The sequence below is a fragment of the Gopherus flavomarginatus genome (assembly GCF_025201925.1).
Source record: "Gopherus flavomarginatus isolate rGopFla2 chromosome 13 unlocalized genomic scaffold, rGopFla2.mat.asm SUPER_13_unloc_2, whole genome shotgun sequence".
In the NCBI taxonomy this organism is placed as follows: domain Eukaryota; kingdom Metazoa; phylum Chordata; order Testudines; family Testudinidae; genus Gopherus; species Gopherus flavomarginatus.
The window spans coordinates 1,312,261-1,335,999 of NW_026114610.1; the positions used below are offsets into that span (position 1 = coordinate 1,312,261).

At 50.2% G+C, this 23,739-nt stretch overlaps 1 protein-coding gene across 5 annotated transcripts; it reads left to right on the plus strand.

Annotated features, from left to right (window-relative positions):
- Positions 1 to 5,589: 5,589 nt before the first annotated feature.
- On the plus strand, positions 5,590 to 23,051 carry LOC127041336 (zinc finger protein 286A-like). Of its 5 annotated transcripts, XM_050935571.1 has the most exons (9): positions 5,590 to 5,926; positions 7,507 to 7,728; positions 8,366 to 8,388; positions 9,720 to 9,832; positions 10,132 to 10,164; positions 11,028 to 11,132; positions 14,510 to 14,598; positions 15,323 to 15,449; positions 22,090 to 23,051. In XM_050935571.1, the coding sequence occupies exons 4-9, from the start codon at positions 9,802 to 9,804 to the stop codon at positions 23,049 to 23,051; spliced, it is 1,347 nt and encodes a 448-aa protein (XP_050791528.1). In that variant the 5' UTR covers positions 5,590 to 5,926; positions 7,507 to 7,728; positions 8,366 to 8,388; positions 9,720 to 9,801. The 5 variants fall into 5 exon arrangements, with proteins under 5 accessions (XP_050791528.1, XP_050791526.1, XP_050791525.1 ...); XM_050935569.1 differs by lacking the exons at positions 5,590 to 5,926; positions 7,507 to 7,728; positions 8,366 to 8,388 and adding an exon at positions 8,602 to 8,666; XM_050935570.1 differs by lacking the exons at positions 5,590 to 5,926; positions 7,507 to 7,728; positions 8,366 to 8,388 and having other exon boundaries at positions 9,363 to 9,832; positions 22,090 to 22,437; positions 22,522 to 23,051.
- Positions 23,052 to 23,739: the final 688 nt, after the last annotated feature.

Below are 23,739 nucleotides of genomic sequence, written 5' to 3' on the forward strand. Positions count from 1 at the left end.
AGCTCCCTAGAAGCTAGTCCGCCTCTTGCTTGCTCCTCTCCTCCCCTGAGGCCTCCTTGCCTGCTGCTCATGCCTCTACACTCTCTGCCCCAAGGTCTGCCCACCACCCGCACCTCTTTGTCCCCTGTCCTGCCCACCACCCACACCTCTCTGTCCCTCCTGTGACACCCATCCTGCCTGCCACCCACGCCTCTCTGCCCCTCCCCTGAGACCTGCTCTGCCCACCACACACACCTCTTTGTCCTCTGTCCTACTCACCACCCACACCTCTCTGCCCCTCCCCTGAGACCTGCTCCACTCACCATCCACACCTCTTTGTCCTCTGTCCTGTCCACCACCCACACTTCTCTGCCCCTCCTGTGACACCCATCCTGCCTGCCACTCACACCTCTCTGCCCCGCACCTGAGACCTGCACTGTCCACTACTCGCACCTCTGTGCCCCTCCCATGTCACCCGTCCTGCCTGCCACCCACACCTCTCTGCCCCTCCCCTGACACCTGCTCCACCCACCATCCACACCTCTTTGTCCCCTGTCCTGTCCACCACCCACACTTCTCTGCCCCTCCTGTGACACCCATCCTGCCTGCCACTCACGCCTCTCTGCCCCTCCGCTGACACTTGCTCTGCCCACCACCCACACCTCTTTGTCCCCTGTCCTGCTCACCACCCACACCTCTCTGCCCCTCCTGTGCACCCATCCTGCCTGCCACCCACGCCTCTCTGCCCCTCACCTGAGACCTGCTCTGCCTACTACTCGCAGCTCTCTTCCCCTCCCCTGACCTGCACTGCCCACCACCCACAGCTCTCTGCACCTCCCCTGCCCAGCCCAGCCCAGCCCAGCCCAGCCCACTGCTTGCACCTCTCTGCCCTTCCCCTGAGACCAGCGGTGCCCACCTCTTTCTTCATGCTGCTGTTGTTATTCTATAACACATCAAGGATGGAATAAAAAGCTGAGTTTACTCCAGGGTGAGGAAAGAAAGGAGCCACCAACCCCCTGGCAAAGCTCAGTGCCTCAGAGAAAACCTGCCCCCTGCTATCGCAATCACTGATGTGCTGGGGATATGATGGGAAAGGGACTGTCTGAATTAAGGCAGGCACCGGGGAAGGGGGGAGCAGGGGGGAGCACTGGGGGCGGGCAGAGAAGTGACTCTCCACAAGCGGCCCTTCCTCAGCTCATCTCTGCCCACCGTGTCTGTGGCTCCCAGCGCTGCTGGCCCCACTGACATCCCCCTTGGCTCTGGCTCCACTCAGGAGCAGCCGATCCAGCTCCAGGAGAGCACGAGCACCCTGGGAATGGGACAGGGGTCAAGTGTCCCAGCCACAGCGGGAAGAGGGCAGCCCAGGAGTTCTCAGACTGGGGATTACAGCCCCTCGTGGGGGAGGTGAGGTTATTATGTGGGGGTCACAAACCGCCCAGCTCTGCAGGCAGCAGAAATGAGGGTGGCAATGGAGCAAAGTCTGCTGTGAAAAGTGATATTGACAAATGTCTTCACACCCCCAGTACTGAACAGTAACTATTTTAAAAACCCTTTTCTGCTTATAACAATAATTCAATCAAAGTGTGTTCTAGGCTTAATTTAAAAGTGGTGAGAAAAGTTAAATTCATTTTAAACAATTGGGTTATAAATTAAGCATTTAAAATAATATTAAATATGAAAAAATGTGTTTTGAATTGATGAGGGGGGTCGCACTCAGCACCTTGCTTTGTGCAAGGGGTCACCAGTTCAAAAAGTTTGAGAACCACTGGGTTACACAGGGAAAGAGCAAAGAGAGACACTGAAACAGGCCTGCAGGGGAACTATCCGGGGAGAGGAGTTCCCAGCTCACAAATCTTCCCCGCTCCATTTATTGCCCCATCCCTGGGCTGTATCCCCAGTGCCGAGGACATCACAGATCCCCCTCTCTGCCAAGGGGGCTTGCACAGGTAGTTCCTTCCTGCCAGGCCTCTGCCTCACTGAATAATTGCATAAATTAATTGGTGCTCCTCCCCTCCCCCTGCTTCTTTCTGTGACCCTTCTGCCAACTGGAGTCAGCAGCAACATGGCCCAGGGTTCAATATCTTGGGGATCCTTTTTAACAACACAACACAGAACCCGCTCGAGCCCACACCACCCTTGGGTGACTCTAGAGGCAATACTTCCCCTCCCCAGCACCGAGTCTGAGGCTGTGTCTACACTACCAGTACCAACAATGGGTTCCGCTCGACAACGATCCACAGCAGTGTGGCCCGACACACATTCATTTTCATCCTCTGAGTCAGGAAACCCACAAAAGCCTCTTCTTTTGTACTGGGGCAGACAAAAATAAGGTGACACTAAATTATTCTGATTGCTAAAAGCAGGTTTAGGGGGTTGTGTATTTTTGAAAAAAAAAATCAATACTGATCCTTCTAACTAGCAGCATGAGCTAAAGAAAAGAACGCGGACAAACCTTGTCAGTAACGGCTAATATCCTAAATGGGAAATCAGCAGCAGGGAGAGCGTACAGTCTGAATGTGTATGACCCGACCCCAGCCCCCACCCCCACATAGCAGTAGCACTCTCTGTGCATTGGTGTGGTGGCTGAGTGCTTAACCAAGCAGTGACAATCCAAGGAGGTTCCCTGAGTCAGTTTCACTCCTGAGGAGGTTCTACACCAAAAAAATAAAAATTCTGTGCACAATATTTTAAAATTCTGCAAATTTAATATGCCAATAAATAAATGTGGAGGCTCCAGCATGGTAGAGGGGAGCAGAGGCTCCTGGCTGCACAGAGGTGACAGATCACTCTACAGTCCCCTCTCTCTTCCAGGGAAACAGACTCTGTGGTGAGGCTGCACCTCTCTGCCACCTACTCCAGGAGCCCCAAAAAGACTCTCCAAAGCTGCTCATGAGGAGTGCATGACCACTCCTGTGGCTTCCCTGTCAGAAAGTCAGATCAGCTGGCCTTGGGGGCTCCTGCCACTACTACCAGCAGCACAGTGGGGCTAAAACGGATTCCTGCCCACCCTCGCTCTGCAAGGCGCACCACTCCCAGAAGCATCTGGCACGTCCCTGCGCGGTGTGTCTCTCACACGCTGCCCCTGTCCCAAGCGCCAACTCTGCCATTGGAACTGCAGCAATGGGAGCTGCAGGGGTGGTGCCTGTGGGTGGTGGTCCCAGGAGATGCCCCCCCGGCCCCCCTCCACGTAGAAGTTGCTGCCAGATGTGGATGCAGGTCACTTTCAGGAGCTGCCCAAGATAGGTGCCACACCCCAACACTCTGCCCCAGCCCAGATCCTGCACCCAAACTCCCTCCCAGAACCTGCCACCGCCTCCCCGGCCCATCCCAGAACCTGCACCTCATGTACCCAAACTCCCTCCCAGCACCTTAGGCAGAGGTTGAGGGACGGGAAGGGGGAGGGGCAGGACTTGGACCCATTCTGGGCATCACCAAACGTTACATAAACCTAGCAACCCTGAACTGGTGCCCCAGTCACTGCACTTTCTCACCTTCCAGGAGGGGACTGTGTGTGGCAGGGGCTTTATTCCTTCCTTTAATCACTGTGGAAGGGTGAACAGGGAGATAATTTGTTCTTTTCTCCCCAGAGCAGACTGCAGGCAACTAGATTATTGCCAGGGCTGTAAATAAAGCCCAAGCTAGCAAAGGACAATTTTGATCCATCGATCTCTGGATTATGGGCCCAGCATGCTCCCCCTGCACCACTCTGCTGTTGGGACAGGGGCTTCCTGCAGGATCTATTCCCAGTGTAGCTCCCAAGCTGTGCCCTGGTGAGCTGTGCCCAGGGGATTTAGATGCTTTCGAGGCAGGTGATTGACATGTGCTGGGTCCCATCTCCCAGGGGATTTAGAGGCTTTAGAGGCAGGTGATTGACACGTGCTGGGTCCGATCTCCAGCGCTGAACTGACACGTGCTCGCTGCATTCTCAGCCGGGGGCTCCTTGGGCTGATGGTTCAGCAGCACCAGCCCCTGCCCCTGCTTTTCCCCTGGGGAGCCCCAGCCCCTCTCCTGCCCCCTTCCAAGCTGAGGCGGGTCCCCGCTTCCCCGCCTGTCCCAACCCCCCTGCGAGGGGCCCGGGGGCAGGGCCCGGCCCGGGGAGGAGCCGCCCCTTCCTGCCCCCGCCCTGCCTCGCCCCTGTGTGCCGGCTACGGGGCCATGGCCGGGGCAGGGAGCGCAGCGCGGAAGCTGCTCCAGCCCTGCAGCCCGCGGGGCAGCGCGGTGGGGCCCCGGGCAGCGCGGGGTGGGCAGGGGGCGGGGACACGCGTGGGGTGGACACGCTCCTGCCCCTGCCGGGAGGGGCCGCCCCGAGCTCCCCGCGGCCGGAGCGGGGCTGCCTGGGGCTGCGGGGGGCGAGTGGCCCGGGCGGAGCGGAGCGGCCCCTGCTGCGGGGCCGGGGAGACGGAGCCCGGGAGCGGCTGGGCCGGGAGCTGCAGGAGGGGCCCGGAGCGCGGCTCGGCTGCAGAGCTCGGAGCCCAGGCTGGGCCCGGGAGGGGGAGAGGGAGCCGGGGGGCGGATCTGGGGTGTCGGAGCTGGGCTGGGGGGTGACGGTGGGGGAGCTTGGAGTGTATTGGGGGGTCAGGACTAGGGGATGGGGATGTTGGGGGGCTCCATGTTCAGATATGGCTCTGCGGGAGCTTTGGGGTGTATTGGGGGGTCAGGACTAGGGGTTGGGGATGTTGGGGGCTCCATGTTCAGATATGGCTCTGCGGGAGATTTGGGGTGTATTAGGGGGTCAGGACTAGGGGATGGGGATGTTGGGGGGCTCCATGTTCAGATATGGCTCTGCGGGAGCTTTGGGGTGTATTAGGGGGTCAGGACTAGGGGTTGGGGATGTTGGGGGGCTCCATGTTCAGATATGGCTCTGCGGGAGCTTTGGGGTGTATTGGGGGGTCAGGACTAGAGGTTGGGGATGTTGGGGGGCTCCATGTTCAGATATGGCTCTGCGGGAGCTTTGGGGTGTATTGGGGGGTCAGAACTAGGGGATGGGGATGTTGGGGGGCTCCATGTTCAGATATGGCTCTGTGGGAGCTTTGGGGTGTATTGGGGGGTCAGGACTAGGGGTTGGGGATGTTGGGGGGCTCCATGTTCAGATATGGCTCTGCGGGAGCTTTGGGATGTATTGAGGGGTCAGGACTAGGGGTTGGGGATGTTGGGGGGCTCCATGTTCAGATATGGCTCTGCGGAAGCTTTGGGGTGTATTGGGGGGTCAGGACTAGGGGATGGGGATGTTGGGGGCTCCATGTTCAGATATGGCTCTGCGGGAGCTTTGGGGTGTATTGGGGGGTCAGAACTAGGGGATGGGGATGTTGGGGGGCTCCATGTTCAGATATGGCTCTGCGGGAGCTTTGGGGTGTATTGGGGGGGGTCAGGACTAGGGGATGGGGATGTTGGGGGGCTCCATGTTCAGATATGGCTCTGCGGGAGCTTTGGGATGTATTGAGGGGTCAGGACTAGGGGTTGGGGATGTTGGGGGGCTCCATGTTCAGATATGGCTCTGCGGAAGCTTTGGGGTGTATTGGGGGGTCAGGACTAGGGGATGGGGATGTAGGGGGGCTCCATGTTCAGATATGGCTCTGCGGGAGCTTTGGGGGCTGGAGCTGGGTAAAGTGGGGGACTGTCTGAAGTTGGCTGCTTGGGATGTGGGTGAGGCCCTGGGGAGCAGGGGGTTGGGCTGCAGCCCTGTCACTGCAGCCTGGGGCCCTGTGTTTTCTCTGGAAAAGCTTCTCCCTGTTTCACCATCTCCTCTCAGTCTGAGTCCCAGGGACCCTGCACAGGCATCTGCAGGGCAGGAGGGGCCCTGAAATCTGGCAGCTGGGAGGTTTGCAGCAGTTTCTAACCCTCCCTCCCCTGCTTCTTCCAGGAGGCACCACAAAAGTATCTGGCCCCTGTGGGAAAAGAGGGAGAAGCAGCTAAAGCCGAGGAGGAGCGACAAAGTGAGGAGCTGCTGGTAGGTGCCCAGAGACCCCAGCCACTGAGGTTTGCCTGGCATAAGAATGATCTGGTGAATGCAGGGCCCACCCTGCCAGCCTCAGCCAGGGACCCATCCCCACTGGAGTCCAGGGAACCTGCAGGGTCAGACATGGGGATATCATGATGCCCTTAGGATGCAGGAGGCTGCTGGGCAGGAGAGGGTCAGTCTGTGTTAGCCAGAGCCCCTGCCCACGGACTGTCTGGATGTCACAGTGACCAGGGATCCTTTCTAGCTCCTGGGGGGTTGGGGAGGAAGGAGATGAAATGTGGGCTGCAGAGATGGAGGATTTGGCTCAGTGCAAGTTGATGAGGTTTTGGGGAGAAGTGTCCCTCCTGTTGGTGATGTGCAGCTCACCCCGACCCTGATCCCTCCTCCCTTCCTGGGATAAATGAACTTCCCATCACTCACTGCAAGAGATCTTGTGTTCTGGTAAATAACTCTGCCACCCGCCTCGAGGCGCATTTATGATGTTCCCCATTTACCGAGCAGATGAATTTCGGTGTTGATAAATGCAAAGTAATGCACATAGGAAAAGATAATATCAAATGGACATAAAATGATGGGGTCTAAATTAGCTGTTACCACTCAAAAAAGAGATTTTGGAGTCGCTGTGGATAGTTCTCTGGAAACATCCACTCAATGTGCAGCGCCAGTCAAAAAAGTAAACAGAATGTGGGGAATCATTAGGAAAGGGATAGACAATAAAACAGAAAATATCCTATTGCCTTTATATAAATCCATGGTACCTCTACATCTTGAATACTGTGTGCAGATCTGGTCACCTCATTTCAAAAAAATACATTGGAATTGGAAAAGGCTCAGAGAAGGCCAACAAAATGATGAAGGGTCCAGAACAGCTTCCGTATGAGGAGAGATTAATAAGACTGAGGCTATGGCTACACACCGCAGCTTTTAGCGACACGTCTGTGCTGCTACAGCCGTGCTGCTAACAGGCACGCAGCGTAGCTGCTGTTTGTCAGCAGGAGAGATGTGCCAGTGTAGACAAAGCCTGAGACTGTTCAGCTTGGAAAAGAGACTACTATTGGGGGGAGGGGAATATGGTAGAGGTCTATAAAATCATGACTTGTGTGGCGAAAGTAAATAAGGAAGTGTTGTTTCTGCCTCATAACACAAGAACTAGGGGTCACCCAGTGAAATGAATAGGCAGCAGATTTAAAACAAACAAAAGGAAGTATTTCTTCACATAACGCACAGTCAACCTGTGGAACTCCTTGCCAGAGGATGTTGTGAAGCCAAGACACTAACAGGGTTCTAAAAAGAACTGGAGAAGTGCATGGAAGATAGGTCCATTAGTGGCTATTAGCCAGGATGAGCAGGGATGGTGTCCCTAACCTCTGTTTGCCAGAAGCTGGGAATAGGCGGCAAGGAGTGGATCATGTCATGATTCCCTGCTCTGTTCATTCCCTCTGGGGCACCTGGCATTGGCACTGTCAGAAGACAGGGTAATGGGCTAGATGGACCTTTGGTCTGACTCAGTCTGGCTATTCTTATGTTCTATGTTCCCCTATTAGTGAGCTGCCCTCTTCCTGTTTCAGAAACAGACGGCAGCCGAGAGGCAGAAGATCGTCTGGGAGTGGCAGGAGCTGCGAGGGTATCTGGAGGAGCAGGAACAGCGTCTGCTGGCCCGGCTGGAAGAGCTAGAGAGAGCCATTGTCCAGAGAAGGGATGAGGGCGTCTGCAGCCTGTCGTGGGAGATTTCCCTGCTCAGCGAGAGGGGAGGAGAGAAGGGACAGCAGCCACTGAGCCAACCCCTGCAGGTCTGGCTGTCATTGCAGTGATCATACGCAGCATTTCTGTGGGTGCTTCTGAGCTCTAGACCCCAAAGCACTTTACAGAGTGGGGTCAGGGGCATTATCCCTATGAGACAAATGGGGAAAGTGAGGCAGAGGGAGGGGCAGAGCCCTGCCCAACGTCACACGGTGAATCTGGCAGCGGCGCCATGGATGGGTCCTGGGCGTCCTGGATGCTGCAGCCCCAAAACCTTCTCTCCTGGAAATTACTCTCTGCATTGGCACTTGGAGGGTGAAATCCCCTCCACCACCATGCTGAGGTCCCAAGCCAGGCCCAAGGCCCCTCGCACTGCAGGTTAATGGGTTTAGTGGGGCCAGGGGTCTTCTGGATCTCTCAGCACTGGGTGAAATTTGATTCTCAATGCAGAGAAATATCTTCTGCCTGTAAAGTGCCTGGGGAGAAGATTCTTGCAGTGGTGACCAGCCCACAGGGATTGCTGGGGCTGCGTAGGGGAAAGTCCCTGGTGAGGGGGGCAGCTGCTCTAGGAATGTAAACTTGAAATTCCCCTACTGCCCGAGGCCTCAATGGTGACGCCTGCAGAGCAGGAGGCTTCCCCACCCAGGAACCCCCCACTGACAGCCTCCTCTTTCTCTCCCTCTTTAGGGTGTTGGGAGCACTGGGGGCAGGTAAGTCCTGGGCTCCATTTCGCTCCCCCTCATGGGCCGTTAGGTTTGATAACTGCACTGAATAGGAAGCTGCCCCCTGCCCTTGGAGCGTGTGATTCTGTCTCCCCTAGTGGCTGACTCAGGTAGGAGAAGAGCCGTTTACTGTCCGATCGCTAATGAGGTCACAGCAGGGCTGCTAGACACAGGGCCGATAGGACAGATCAGGCCCGTCTCCTGGACTGATGTGGCCACGTCATGTATTCCAAGGGTGCAGAATCTCAGCTTTCACATTTGTTAAAGTGAGTTGCTGGCCCTCAGCACCTCCCTAGTGTAAACAGAGACAGCGTTGCCTTGCTGGGGTTGCCAGCAGCCTGAAACCGTAGCTCTGAGAGCGTGAACTCTCCAGTCTCCTGTTAATGTCATCGGGGTGTCAACTGAAATGATGACACTTTGATGTCAACATTGAATGTTCCCTGGTGATCACCTGAGCAGGTGGATCAGGGAGAGGACGGGAGTGAAACCTTTGCAGGGTGGGAATAGGGGGTTGCTGTAGGGAGGGAAGAACAGAGGAGAGACACAATGACAAGGAAGCAAGAGAGAAATGGAGAAAGGAGGGTGGGAAAGGAAGGGAAGAACCAGCAGGGCCCTACAGGGTGTCCGGGAAGGGGCTGTTTTCCTCCCGAGTGACACTGAGTGTGACAGAGAGAGACTTGGCAAAATACTAAGAAGTAAAATTTTTTTCTGATACGAAGGGCAGATTCTCCCCTTGTTCCTTGTATATGGGTGTCCCATGGAGAGCAGTGGGTGTTCTGCTGTGAATGGAGCAGGGCACAGAGTCCTAACCTGATGCCCTGGCCACTGGCCGTAACGGACAGGGCAATCTGGCCCTCTCTGCGAAATGAGCTGGACAGCCCAGGGTTACTGCTTCAGCTGAAGGGCTTGAGGGTTTTGGTGTTTAAGGGCCCATGTTCATTCTCTGTTGGAACCCTGAGCTCTGTCTGTGGCCACTGTCAGCATGTAGGACCTGCCCACTCTTTGGTCTGTGTCTCCTCCCTTTCCACGTAATCCCAGTGCTGGTGGTCCTTGTTCCTGCAGTAAACTAGCATAGGGGGTGGCTCTGCCCCCCACAGAACCAGAGCATCCCTAAGAAAGCTCCTGAACAATGTCTCCGTTCCTTGCTCTAGTGTCTCCCCACTTCCCGTCTCTCTGGGGAGCACAGGGCTGAGGTGACTCGCCATGACAACGACCATCTCAGGCTACAAAGCTCAGATCCAGGTTTCCTGGAGTTTGGGGGTTGCTGGGCTCAGGATCTGGGGCTCAGGCCTATTTCTCACCCCTCCTTTCCCCAGCAGGGAGGACAGGACATTTCGGAAGCTAGAGCCGTCGTTTGCAGAGCTGGAGAAGAGACTCAGCGATTTTTCTCTGAAAAGTGCCATGCTGCAGGAGGTGGTGCTGAGATTCAAAGGTGAATTGGAGTCTGGGGGTGGCGTCTCCTCTGGTTAGAGCGACCCTGGCCCTTTGGAGGAGTTGGGGACTCTAGTGATGTCACTGATCCTCGGCTCCATCTCACAGCCCAGCTCAGCGAGTCACCCTTCCCCATGGAGCAGCCCTGAGGGACTGGCTCTGTCTGCAGCGGCTGCGTTATTGGCCTCTGATCTCTGTCACCATCTCGTAGTTAACAGCAGTTCCATTAATAAGCAATGGGGTTTCTCCATGAATGCGAGGGCCTGAATTCTCACCTCTCCCATCTTCTCCTTCCCCTAGAGACGCTGCGACGGGGGCTGGGGAGCGACACAGGTACGTGTCTGTCTCTGACTGGCCATGGGGAGATTTCAGACCAATAACCATATTAACGACAGGGAATCACAGCCTCCAGCACCTGGAAGCTGTGTAACAATGGGAAAGGATGTTACTTTCTTCTTGCACCACTATATTTTCAACTGACTTGTCTCTTAAATATTTTAGCTCAACAATATCACATAAGCATTTAAAGTGTTTTTCAGTTTTTTTTAGTACTCATTTTTTTGCCTTTGCTTTCTTTAATTATTGCATTTTTAACACTACATTAAATTTAAGAATTTTATTTTGCAGTTTTAATTGCAGTAATATTAATAGTGTTTTTAATTAAGTTTACATAGTCTGATTTTAAAGCTTTTTTTTAAAGACCACTAAGGTCTTTGACAACTTTTCCTGTGTTTGAGTGGTTGCTTGACACTTTTTGAAAAAAAATACAAAGGCTGAGGTTTTTTTAAACATATTTATTTGAAAGTTTGTTAGTATAGTTAGAGTTTTTAAAAAAAATACAGACTTTTTTTGTTGTGACTCTAAATTGGTAATGTATTCACATTTTTAACCTATAATTATTTTAGTGCACTATTTACCTCTTGTGAGACAGGTTGTAGCTGATTTTTACACTTTAAATAAATAAAACAGCTATTAGCATCTAATTTGGTTAAAACAGCAATTCAATATATATATAAATATTGGCATAACCTGCACTACTTTAAGAATGCAACGTTTGTTTGGTTCTTTTAATTAACTTTTTGCTCTAACCTTTTTTTTTATGCTTACATTATGCGTTATATTAATTTATATTTCTTGGAATGATTTTATTTATTTAAGATAGAATCTTAATTTTTTTTCTCCCAATACATTTCTAGCCATCCCGATGATAATTAATTTCTGGGAAACATCCTCAGCAGAATTATTTGAAGGTGTTGTACCAGACAGTGAAGGCACAGAGGTAGTGGCTTGTGGGAAAGAGGGTAAGTTTCATTACTAATCCTGCTCTTAAAAAGAGGCTCTTTTTAGAAAACTAGTTTAACTTACAAGCACTGAGAGACTTTAAGAAAGTCACTAATCACGAGAGCAATGGGTCCCTTTGGAACATATTTTAACTGACAAGCCCTTAGAGCCTTTCTGAGAAACAGGATAGAACTATGGTCAAAATGAAGTGCAAATTAATGAACGTGCATCATGAGGAGAAAGAGAAGGGAACACAAATTAAAATATAATGAAAACAAAGCCTCTCAGAAAGGAACTGTTATCAGTTTAGTAGCAGTGTTGCCATGTCAGGGGTGAGGTGGGAGATGATTTTCTCTCCCCACCCCATCGCTTTTTAAAAGTCCCAAAAGGAATAAAAGTAGGTGGCATAGTTCATTTTTTATTATTTTGTTTACTAATTAAATCCATGTCCCTAAGGCCAAATTTGGCCTAGGTAACTTTGTTGCCACATTTTCTTGTTTACCAAGCAGAGGGCTTAGTACTGGCCCTGAACTACATCATTAGCCCCCTTTTGTTTGGACTAATTTAATTTTCTGTAGTTGGTCGTCTTGCACCTGTGCATGGCATTAATGGCTGAAAAGAATTTAACCTACTTTTCATCAACTTGTTGCTATAGGGTATTGTAAGATCTTATGAACTTTTGTCGTCTTTTTACAGTGAAGTAAGGCAGAGAGTTCAAAACGTGGGTGTTACTGGAATTAACAGTTCCCAGGGTTGGTCCATGTATGCCATTGCACTGGGCTCATTCACGCTTTGTCCGGGTACCATGTAGCACTCTCTTCCCATGCGTAGTCAATGCCAATACAAAAGAATGCTCTAGGCTTGTGTTTCTCAGCTGGTGGTTTGTGACCCCCCGGGGGCTCAGGAAAGGCAGTCAGGAGGCTGTGAGATGTTGAGTATTTCATTATGATCTAAAGCAAAGAAAATCTCACTCCCCCACTCCTGCACTCCCCTGTTCATTGTGACCAGTGTTCTCTGTCAGTCTCTTGATATATACAAGTTATATATAGACTCAGCACGGATACATGTTGTATTCTTACTTTTATAGTAAATGTTCAGGGGTCAGAAAAGATTTGGCTTCCAATAAGTGGTGCTTGCTTACTTATCTCAGCTGTGAAATGAGGCAGTTTGCAGCTGTGCACAGTAACCCTTTCATTGCCTGTATCCCAGCCAGCAAGACTGAAAGCCCTGCGGTGGTCAGTAGAAATGGGGACGAAGCAGAAAGTTTTGATGCAAACCGGCAGTGAGTGCGGTCAGCGATCGCAGGAGAGCAAAGGAACCCAGGGATCGTTGGTCACTAAGTCTCCCAGGCAGAGGGAGGGGAGTGGGGGAAAGAGAAGACAGAAAATGAAGGAGAAATAAGTGGGAGGTTGGAAGTTCACAAGCTCCCAAACCTGCACACATCCAGTCATAGAGTCTGTCATTGTATAAATCCCTACTCTGAAGCTTAGCATCCAAAAGATGGGGTACCAGCATGAATTCCTCTAAGCTCAATTACCAGCTTAGTACTTGTAGCGCTGCCACCAACCAGGAATTCCAGTGCCTGGTACACTCTGGTCCCCCCAAAACCTTGCCTGGGGACCCCCAAGACCCAGACCCTCTGGATCTTAACACAAGGAAAGTAAACCCTTTCCCTCACCGTTGCCTTTCCCAGGCTTCCCCTCCCTGGATTACCCTGGAAGATCACTGTGATTCAAACTCCTTGAATCTTAAAACAGAGAGGAAAATTCACCTTGCCCCCTCCTTCTCTCTCCCCCTCCCAGACTCTCCCTAAGAGAGAAAGAAATCCTAACACAGAGAGAAATTAACCTTTCTCTCCCACTTCCCTCCTTTCTCCCAACCAATTCCCTGGTGAATCCAGACCCCGTCCCCTGGGGTCTCCCACCAGAATAAAAAAACAATCAGGTTCTTCAACAAGAAAAGCTTTTAATTAAAGAAAGAAAAACAGTAAAAATTATTTTTGTAAATTTAAGATGGAATATGTTACAGGGTCTTTCAGCTATAGACACTGGGAATACCCTCCCAGCCTAGGTATACAAGTACAAATTAAAATCCGTTCAGCAAAATACAAATTTGAACTCCTTCCAGCCAAATACACATTTGCAAATAAAGAAAACAAACATAAGCCTAACTCGCCTTGTCTACCTAGTACTTACTATTCTGAGCACATATGAGAGACTGTATCAGGGAGATTGGAGAGAAACTTGGTTGCTCGTCTGGTCACTCTCAGAACCCAGAGAGAACAACAACCAAAGACTAACAGCACACACACAAACTTCCCTCCCTCAAGATTTGAAAGTATCCTGTCCCCTGATTGGTCCTCTGGTCTGGTGACAGCCAGGCTCACTGAACTTGTTAACCCTTTACAGGCAAAAGAGACATGAAGTACTCCTGTTCTGTTAACCCTTAACTATCTGTTTATGACAGAGTCATAAAGTCTAAGGCAAGAAGGGACCACTGGATCATCTGGTCTGACCTCCTGTCTAGCACTGGCTGCCAACACCCCCCAGTACCCGCCCACTAAACTCACCAGCTGGAGTGAGACCAAAGTCTTGCAGCCCACAGGAGACTAGACTGTTATATGCCCCAGGCAGAGAATAGGAGGGACCGAGGTGCCCCAGTGCCCCAGACCCCTGCAGTGGCATGGAAATGATTAAGTGAGAGATTTCTGGGTGATCCTAGTGAGTGCCCCACACCCCACGCTGTAGAGGAAGATGGAAAAACCCCCAGATCACCTACAACCTGACCCAAGGGGAAAATTTCTTCCCTATCCCACCTATAATGATCAGTTAGACTCTGAGCATGGGAGCACAAAGAGAGAGAGAGAGAGAGAGAGAGAGAGAGATTCACCCTGCCCAATATCCTGTCTTCTTCTCTGGCTGTTCCTGAAGCTTCAGAGGAAAGCGATAAAAGAACCCTCCAAAAATAGATAGGGGGGAAACATCCCTTCATGACCCCTAGCAGTTATGGGTGAAACTCTGAAGCATGAGGGTGAGGAACATAATACATAAAATGGAAGTGAGCCCCACTTCATGGTCCACTATTTGTCTCTACTGACCAAGCCTTCCAGCTATCACCAGCAAACTTCATTTAATTTACTGCACCTACACTGGGCAGACTTTGTCCTGTCCCTGCCTCCGCCTGCTCCCCACCGTTGGGGGAGTTGCCCTCAAGGTTTTAAAACTAGCGCAGTGGGTTTAGCACTGGTGGGAAGGGCCGGGTCTGGGCTGTGATAAAGTGATGGAATGTTTTCCCAGCATGTGAGTCAGAAACATCTTGTGCAGGGAAAGGGCCAGGGAAGATCATGATGTGACAAGAACTAAAGGTCCTTCTGAAATCTTCTCTGTCACCCTGACAGGCAGCAGAGTAACGCCCACTTTTGGCTCCAGATTGTCCCAGCCTCCCACGGGACAGGGAAGGGACCTGGCTGTAGTGGAGCCAGTCCAGGTATGGATTATTGCGGGGTGGCTAGTGGGTTCCTGCTGGAGGGGGAGGGGCAGGAAATACTGAGGGCTGGGATCTTTGGGGAAGCTCAGTGTGGAGGTGGGATGGGGGCAGAAAATACTCAAGGTGGAGAAAGGGAGGGGGACAAGTGACAAACTTGCTGGGAATTGTTTAACCCAAGTCCTGGATTCTAGGAACAGACCCATGGGGTTTGGGGGAGGAAATTACCCTATTTGTGGAATGGGGCTGGTGGGGGAACCCTGGACAGCACTGGGGAAAACGTATCAGATTCCCAGTGCAAGAACATGAACCTACTGGCCAGAGGCTGCTAGGAGATTGGAAGGAGGGGTGGGAGGTGACCCACCAGTGTGGCTTAGAGTAGATAACCCCTCCCCTTCCTTCCAGCTGCCGGCAATGGGAAATCTGTTGGGATTCCTACTGGGGAGCTGACCCTGGAGCCTGCTGGGGGCCCCATCCCCCGCATCAGCCTCTGGCTTGTAGGTGTGTGATGGATGAGAAGACCCTTCCCCCTCTGTCTGCTGCGGGGGTAAGGGGATCTCTATCTCCCCTCCTGTTTTGCCTCCTGGCTGCTCTGAGCAGGGTGGGGGTGGGACCCTGCTGACTGTCTCTCTCTCAGAGCTTCCATTTGATTGGCTCCTCTCCCCCATGAATAGTGGGGCTGTGAGTGAGGCAGCAGGTTGTGAGTGGAGGGCTCTTGCTCTTTCAGGGGCTGGTGACCTTCGAGGAGGTGGCTGTGTATTTCACCAGGGAAGAGTGGGCTCTGCTGGACCCCCGTCAAAGAGCCCTCTGCAGAGACGTCATGCAGGAGAACTATGAGAATGTGACCTCGCTGGGTAAGGATTCCCGTCCCCTCCGTTTTTAGAAGGGGAAATGAAGAGTTAAGGTTCACGCCACCCCCACAATGCCTCCTCTGCTCTGCCCTGTCTCAGCAACAGCTCACAGAGTGCATTGAAATGGGGCAGACTAGGTCTCTCAAGGTTCCTATGCACCTCCCTTCATATCACAGTCACACCTCTGCCAAGCTGCTCCAACTCCTCCCTTCACCATCCAGTTACAGCTACGGCTGACCCAGTGCACACGGCTGGAGGATGTGGAGAAATGCTGGGATTCCCATCTGTGAACACAACACAAACAATGGCACGTTCTTAGTCCTTCATAGCTATATTGGAATCATAGATTTTATGGCCAGAAAGGACTATTAAGTCATCTAATCTGACCTCCTGTAAAACCAGGTCATAGAATTTCATCTAGTTACTGCTGTACTGAGCTGAATACCTTGTGTTGGACTCAATCCGCCCCCAGAAAGGCATCCACTGCGACTTGAAGACTTCAAGAAATGGAGAAACCTCCACTTCCTTTGTTAGTTTGTTAACCTTTGCACCAGACTTACTGAGCCATTCCTAGTGGCTAGTACCAGCTGCAGGGCCAGGGGCAGAGTTAAGGTTGCATTTTAGGGGTGATGTGTATGGTCTGCATGAGAGAGTTTTCCAGCATAATTATATCAATTAAGGATGTGTTCTTTTGCATCCCTAACAAACAGAGCTATGCTGACAAAACTTTGCAGCTCAGAAGAGGCCAGAGTGGATTTTAAAACACTTTCCAAAATTTCAGGGCTGAGAGCAATATTTTAATCAGGGGAAACGTCTAAGAGGAACTCCTTCAGAATGCAAACAAAATGCACAATACACCTAGTCTGAAAGTAAACAGTGGTACAGCTCCGACTCAGATGAATGGGTGTAGCTCAGAGGCAGTGGCCACAGCATGTCCTCTTGACCCAACCAACCAATGACTATGAGAGCAGTGTGAGGTTCCTATTCAGGAGTTCTTGGCGGGTAGGGGAAAGGAGAGCAGGGAGCAGTGGGAGTGGAAAAGATGATGGGAGCTAGTGCTTGTGGGGTGCCACAAGGTAGGGAAGGCTGAGTGTAGTGGGAGGAAAGGGATAGGTATGTGGAAGACTACAGGGAATCAGGGAGGGATGGGTACCATGGAAGGAAGCAGAGGTGAGGAATCAGAGACAGAATCTCCTGGGAACAGGGAGTGTGGTAGTTTGGGGGAGTGGGAGCCTGGGAATGGAGAAAGGTGATGGAGGTCCCAGCAGTGGTGCTGTTGGAGTGGGGCGTATTGGGTAGGAGATGTGGGATACTTGGAAGTGGAAAAGACTGAGGATAGTGGGAAGAGGATGGGGAGTGTTTGGTCCAAGGAGCAGGAAGGATCTGGTGGCAATGGGAAGGGAAGGTGTCAGGGAGGCAGAGATTTGGGGCCTTCCACTGAGAATGCTTTTGCCATAGTCTCTAATGACCTCTCCCTAAGCAAAGCTCAGAACCAATGCTCCACCCTTATTCTTCTTGACCCGTCAGCCACCTTTAATACCACTGACCATGGTCGTCGTCTTGACATCTTGTCTGCTTCCTGGTTCTCCTCCTACCTCTGTGACCACTACTTCAGCGTGTCCTTAGGAAGATCGTCCTCATCCCCACTCCATTTTTCTGTGGGGGTTCTACAGGGCTCAGTCCTTGGTCACTTCCTCCGTACTTTATCTCTGGGAAATCTCACCCCCAAATACAAATTCAGCTACTATCCGTATGCTGATGAATCACAGATCTACCGCTCTACTCCAAACCTGTCTTCCTCTGTCCAAACTGAAATCTCCGCCTCTCTCTGATGACTCCTCATGGATGGCTAGCCATCAACTCAAGCTCAACAGCTCATCAAATGTTGATAACAGAGCTCTTAATCCCCCAAGCCAGCCCTCCATCTCCTTTCTTGCTGTTCAGCCTAGAATTAGCTGATGAAATCTCAGAGCCTCTGGCAATATTTGCAAACTCAGATGACAGAAGGGGTCCCAGAAGACTGGAGAAGGGTTAACATAGTGCCCATCTTTACAAAGGGGAAAAAGTTGAAGCTGGAGCCTAGTCAGCCTGACCTCAGTACCAGGGAAGCTACTAGAGCAATGTATAAAACATTCAATTTGCGAATACCCAGAGGATGAAGGGGTAACCGATAGCAGCCAGCATGGATTTACTAGGAACATAGCATGACAAACCAGCCTGATATCCTTCTTTGATAGGGCAACTGGTTTGGTGGCTAAAATGGACCTGGACTTCAGAAAGGCTTTTGACACAGTCCCATGAGTAAGCTGGAGAAATGCAGGCTCCACAGAACTCCCATTAAGTGGATATATAATTGGTTACACAACCCCAAACAAAGAATAACTATTATTGGAATGATGTCACATTGCAGGGATTTCTCAAATGAGGTTTCACAGGGATCTGTTTTGTGTCTGTTGCTATTTAACATCTTCATTAATGACCTGGATGTAGGAATAGAGAGCATACTGATCAAATTTGCAGATGACACTAAGCTGGGTGGGCGGTTGTCAACACTTTGGAGGATAGAGCAAAACTTGAAAGAGATTGTGATAAATTGGTGATCTGGGCTACAGACGTCAATGACATTCAACAAAGACAAGTGTAAGGTGCTACACTTCGGGAAGAAAAACCCAGTGCACAAATCCTGACTGGGAGATAACTGGCATGGCAGCAGCACCGCTGAGAAGGATCTGGAAGTTGTGGTGGATCACAGCCTCAACATGAAGTCAACAGCGTGATGGTAATGCAAAAAGAAGCAAATGCATTAAGAGAAACATAGCATGCAAATCACAGGTGGTGATAGTACTGCTCTACTCAGCACTGGTTAGGCCTCAGGGGGAGTCCTGCATCCAGTTTTGGTCACCAGTGACTTGACAGGATGTAGAGAAACTGGAAAGAATCCAGAGGCAAATGACAAAGATGATCAAAGGGATGGAACACAAACCAGTGAGCAAAGGCTGATGGAATTGGATGTGTTTAGTTTGGAAATGAGTTAATCAGCGATCTTCAAATACTCAAAAGGCTGTGTGAGCATGTGTGGCCGTTCCTCCTGGTCTGTCTCAGGACAGAGCTGCAAAGTCTCCAAGCCCAGGCCCTCAGACAGGGTGGGGTAGCAAACAATTAGGGGCGTTGCCCAGGTCAAGCACCGAACAGTCTAGCATCCTTGCTTGGCGGCCAGTCGACCAACACAGGCCTCCTGGCCAAAGGCGGGGTGGCAGGAGGTAGGGGGACCCTGGCCCACCTGACTCCACTGGGTCTCAGCCCCTGGTCCAAACAGTGGCAGTGTAATCTGCCACTGGATCAGGAAGGGTCCACCACAACACCCTTACTTAGTGTCAGGCCAACACTCAGCCAGACGATGGTCTAATTTCCCTGGGCTACTTCCTACAATCCCCAAGGTTTGGTACCTCTGGCCTCCATTTCCCCAGGGATTGGTGGTCTGTGGCAGTCCCATCAGCTCATTGGCACCTCGACTGGCTGGTGATCCTGGGAGCTTTGGCCAGTCCTCTGGTGGCAGCCCTAGTGGGTCCTCAGTGTCCCACTCTGGCAGCGGATGATAAACATCTGTCTCCTTCGGCAGTTCCAGCCCAACTGAGCTGCACGGCCCCCTCTTGTACTTCTGCTTCCTGTCCTCATCTTCCAGAGGGGTAGAGGTGGCTTTCCTGGCTCTGTAGCCCAACAGGCAGGTTGTGGTCCCTGCTGGTCTTCCCCGCTACAGGCTGCCATACAGAGGATGGAGAACAGTTCTTCTTTCTTGTCACAGAGGGCAGGAGAAGAAGCAGGGGGTTCAAACTACAGCACAGCAGATTTAGATTAAATCTCAGGAACAACTTCCTAACTGGAAGAACAGTAGGACTATGGAACAGACGCCTAGGGCGGTGGTGGAAAGTTATTCACTGGAGGCTTTCAAAAGGAGTCTGGTTTAGCCACAGCAAATCCTGCACCTTGGCAGGGGTTAGACTAGATGACCTTTGCGGTCCCTTTTAACTCTATGGTTCTAAGGGGAACCGGGGTTCACTGTTGGAAAAAGCTAAAGCGAGCGTGTCACTCATTAAGGGTATGTCTGCACTGCGTCTGGAAGCTGCCTCCCAGCCAGAGTCCATGCTGACTCACTACAAATAACGATGTAGGCGCTGTTGGTTGGGTTGTAGCTTGGGTTCTAAAGCCAGAGGTTGAGGGGGGTGGGTGGGCTGGATGGTCTGAACTCCAAGCAGAGCGCTAACATCAAAGCAATGTCTCCACAGCCATTTTTAATGCACTAGCGTGAGACTCAGCCCGGAAGGTGGCCGACTCCCTGATGCACCTTAGACGTATCCTAAAGAGGGCGGTCCCAAGGGAGACTGTATGAACGTTGGGTCACCTAACCCTGTAAATCCATGACCCAGCCCCCTCCCTTGGCACCCTGTCACCGAGCTTTAGCGAGTCACAACTGAGGATGCCAAATTCAGGACGAACTGCTGAGAAATAGGGCAAACACAACCCAAAACTAGTGGTTATTCTTTTATAAGTTTCAGAGTAGCAGCCGTGTTAGTCTGTATCCACAAAAAGAACAGGAGTACTTCTGGCACATAAGAAACTAACATTTATTTGAGCATAAGCATGCATCCGATAAAGTGGGCTGTAGCCTATGAAAGCTTATGCTCAAATAAATTTCTTAGTCTCTAAGGTGCCACAAGTACTCCTTTTATAAGATAGATCAAACCAACCACAAAAGTAACTTCTGTTTCACCACACTGGCTAACAAGAAAACATAAAGGCAGTTTTCTCAGGCATTCTGGTTCTTATAACACCACCAAACACACTGGATTCAGAGATGAGTGGTTCTTTACAACCAGTGTCATTAAATGATAGTTTCTTCTGATCCCAAAGGGCCAGCCACTCCCAGGTCAATATACAACTTAAAACTCACCCAAAAATCATGCTGGTGCCAATCCTTTAGTATGTAATATCTAAAGGTTTATTCATAAAAAGAAAGAAAGGTGAGAGTTAGAATTGGCTAAGGGAATCAATTACATCCAGTAATGGCAAAGTTCTTGGTTCAGGGTTATAGCAGTGGTGGAATAAATTGTTGGCTTAAGTTAAGTCTCTGGAGTACATGCACAGCTGCGATGGGTCATTCAGTCCTTTGCTCAGAGCTTCAATCTGTAGCAAAGTTCTTCCAGAGGTAAGAAGCAGGATTGAAGACAAAATGGAGGTGTTTCCAGGACCTTTTATAGCTTTTGCCATGCGGAGGGCATCCCATGGTTCTCACTGTGGAAAATTAGAACAACAGGATGGAGTTTGGAGTCACATGGGCAAGTCACATGTTCATGCCCAGTTTCCCTCAGTCATTGCAGGAGGCCATTACCTAGATTCCAGACAGCACATTTCCATGACGGTCCACTCAGTGTAGATGAGCTTCTCCCATGATCCGCTGTCAACCAAGTGTGTCTTGATGAACCACTTAATTTGAAAGTCCCTCCAAGATGTGCTAGCTAGCTGCCTTGTGGGCATTACCCTGTTATGCTTATAAGAAGCATACAGCATCTTTTTCAGGGGAAAAGGCAATACGCCGCATTTATTGGAAATAGAACAATTCGCATAAGTGTTCAGTCACACATCACACACACAAACACACACACACTGTCCCGCCAGTCAGTGTTACAGTTACCAGTCCAGAGTCTAGATCAACCTAGTGGCCAGCTAGGTTGATCATGGTTAGGAGGAGCTGGGTTCCGTTGGTCATGACACGATGCTCCGGGGAAGTCTTGGCAGGATGAACCCAAAGTTTCATGGCAAGGCACCTTGTTTATATAGTGATTTTCCTTCATTGGGGCCAATGAGTTTTGCACCGTCATGCTGTATTCAATTGTTTGACGGTGCTTGTTATCTTAAATTGTCCTTCTCATCCTTTATCTTATTCTTTCATTAAGTCCCTCAGGGAGTTCTCCCAGGCTGGTTTTGATCACAGCTATCTTATCCCCACTGATAGGTGCCTGTCTCATCTTTAGAATCACCAGTCTGCCCTCCTCTGACATTTCGATAGGAGCGTGTTGCAGCCTCCTGGTGTCCTTGCGTCTTTCTTCAGTTCTTCCCTCATACATATGGTTCAGCGATGACCATCACACTTATCTCTTAACATGTACATTCCTTATTCAAACATAAAACAGAATTAATTTACACAGAACATTTTACACAGGAACATCAAATTGCCATGCAAAAGAAAACAACCATGGCATTCTTTTACTTATTTTAAAATGCTAAACCTACAACAAATTGGTGACCCTCAAAGGTCTATTACTGCCTTGAAATCAGTCCAGACACAGATTCTGGCTGATGTATCTCTACCCACTGGCCCATTAGCCATTCCTTTCTGTTACTCAAAAAGGGTGGCTGGCAGGATGTGCTCAGATCATACACCAATACACTTAGTGCACGCTACATAATTATTAGTTATCCTTCATTCCAAATTATATAAAATACAAACATAAAATCCTACTACAACATTTGGGGGAAGAGTTTGGGGGAGTTCAGTTCTTGATTTTTATTTGACCTCTCTCCAGCACTTGCTTTGGTTTGGCCTTCCCCTTTCCATCCCTGACTGAGGTTTCTGTCTCTATCACAGCAGGTGATGCAATGGTACGTGAGAAAGAGGAGCAGAATTCTCTGCAGGAAAATGTTGAGCAAGTGGATAAACACAGAGAATTATCGCAACGATCGAAAAGGAATGTGTCCAGGAGTCATGATCAGGGAAACTCCTGTGAGAGTCAGCACAGACCAGAAAGAGAGCAGGGAAACCAGCCAGGGGAGAAAGTGGGTAAATTAATTTCACGAGAAGGAACTCGGAAGGACCTCAAGGAAACCACAACACAGCAGGAAATCCTTATGGGAAAGAGCAAAAATACATGCACTGTGTGTGGGAAAAACTTACGTGACTATTCAGCCCGTAAAGAGCATCATAGAATCCACACAAGTGAGAAACCCTATGAATGCAGTGTGTGTGGGAAAAGCTTCAAGCGCAGTTCACATCTTATTACCCATCAGAGAATCCACACAGGGGAGAAGCCCCATGGATGCAGTGAGTGTGGGAAAACCTTCAGCCGCAGCTCACACCTTATTACCCATCAGAGAATCCACACAGGGGAGCGGCCCTATGAATGCAATGAGTGTGGGAAAAATTTCACTCACAGATTCAGCTTTATTAATCATCAGAGAATCCACATGGGGGAAAGGCCCTTTAAATGCCATGAGTGTGGAAAATGCTTCATTAACACCTCAACTCTTTCTAAACATCAGAGAATCCACACAAGGCAGAGGCCCTATGAATGTAGTGAGTGTGGGAAAAACTTCACTCACAGATCAGGCCTTTCTGAACATCAGAGAATCCACACAGGGGAGAGGCCGTATGAATGCTGTGAGTGTGGGAAAACTTTCAATCGGAGCTCAAACCTTATTACTCATCAGAGAATCCACACAGGAGAGCGACCCTATGAATGCAGTGAGTGTGGGAAAACCTTCGCTTGGCACTCAGCCCATGTTAGTCATCAGAGAATCTGCCAGGGAGCTCAACACCATAAAAATCTCTAGGGCAGGGCTGCACAACTCGTAAAGCAGTGAGGGCCATATTACTCCAAAGAAAACATCTGAAGGCTGAACTCCCCTCCCCGCCCAGCACCGACAGAACACCACCCCCACCAAAACACACACACACTCAGTGCTGCCTGCACTGTGGAAACAAACCCTCCTTCCCCAGTGCCACCCCGCTGAAACAGCTGTGGGCCAAAAAGGAAGATTGGGGGGGATACTTTATTAAGAATTTTTCAATTAAAGCAAACTATTTTTTAAATTATTATTTTTTTATGAATCAGGGAAAAATGAAAAACACCTGTTTTGTTGAAAGAAAACTTTGTACTTTTCATAATTACCTTGCAAATTTAATGAGAAATATTGCATCTCTTTTGGGCAACAAGCTTGTTGTATTCAGGGGTCATATCTGAAGTGGATATTTTCATTATGTCTTCCAAATGGTCGTCAGTCAGAGAAGAACATTGCTTGTTTTTATTCATGTTCGTGGTGGAAAATGATTTTTCACATATGTAGGTGCTTCCGAAAATGCTGAATGTTTTCAGTGCAACTTCAATAAGATTCTTGTATTTTTCATCATCCAGACTTTTGTAGAAGTCCCACAGGCTGCTTTCTCTGTACTTATATCGGTAAACTGCCGAACATTGAAGTTCAGTAACTTCCAAATGCAAATCTACTGGCACTTCCTCTG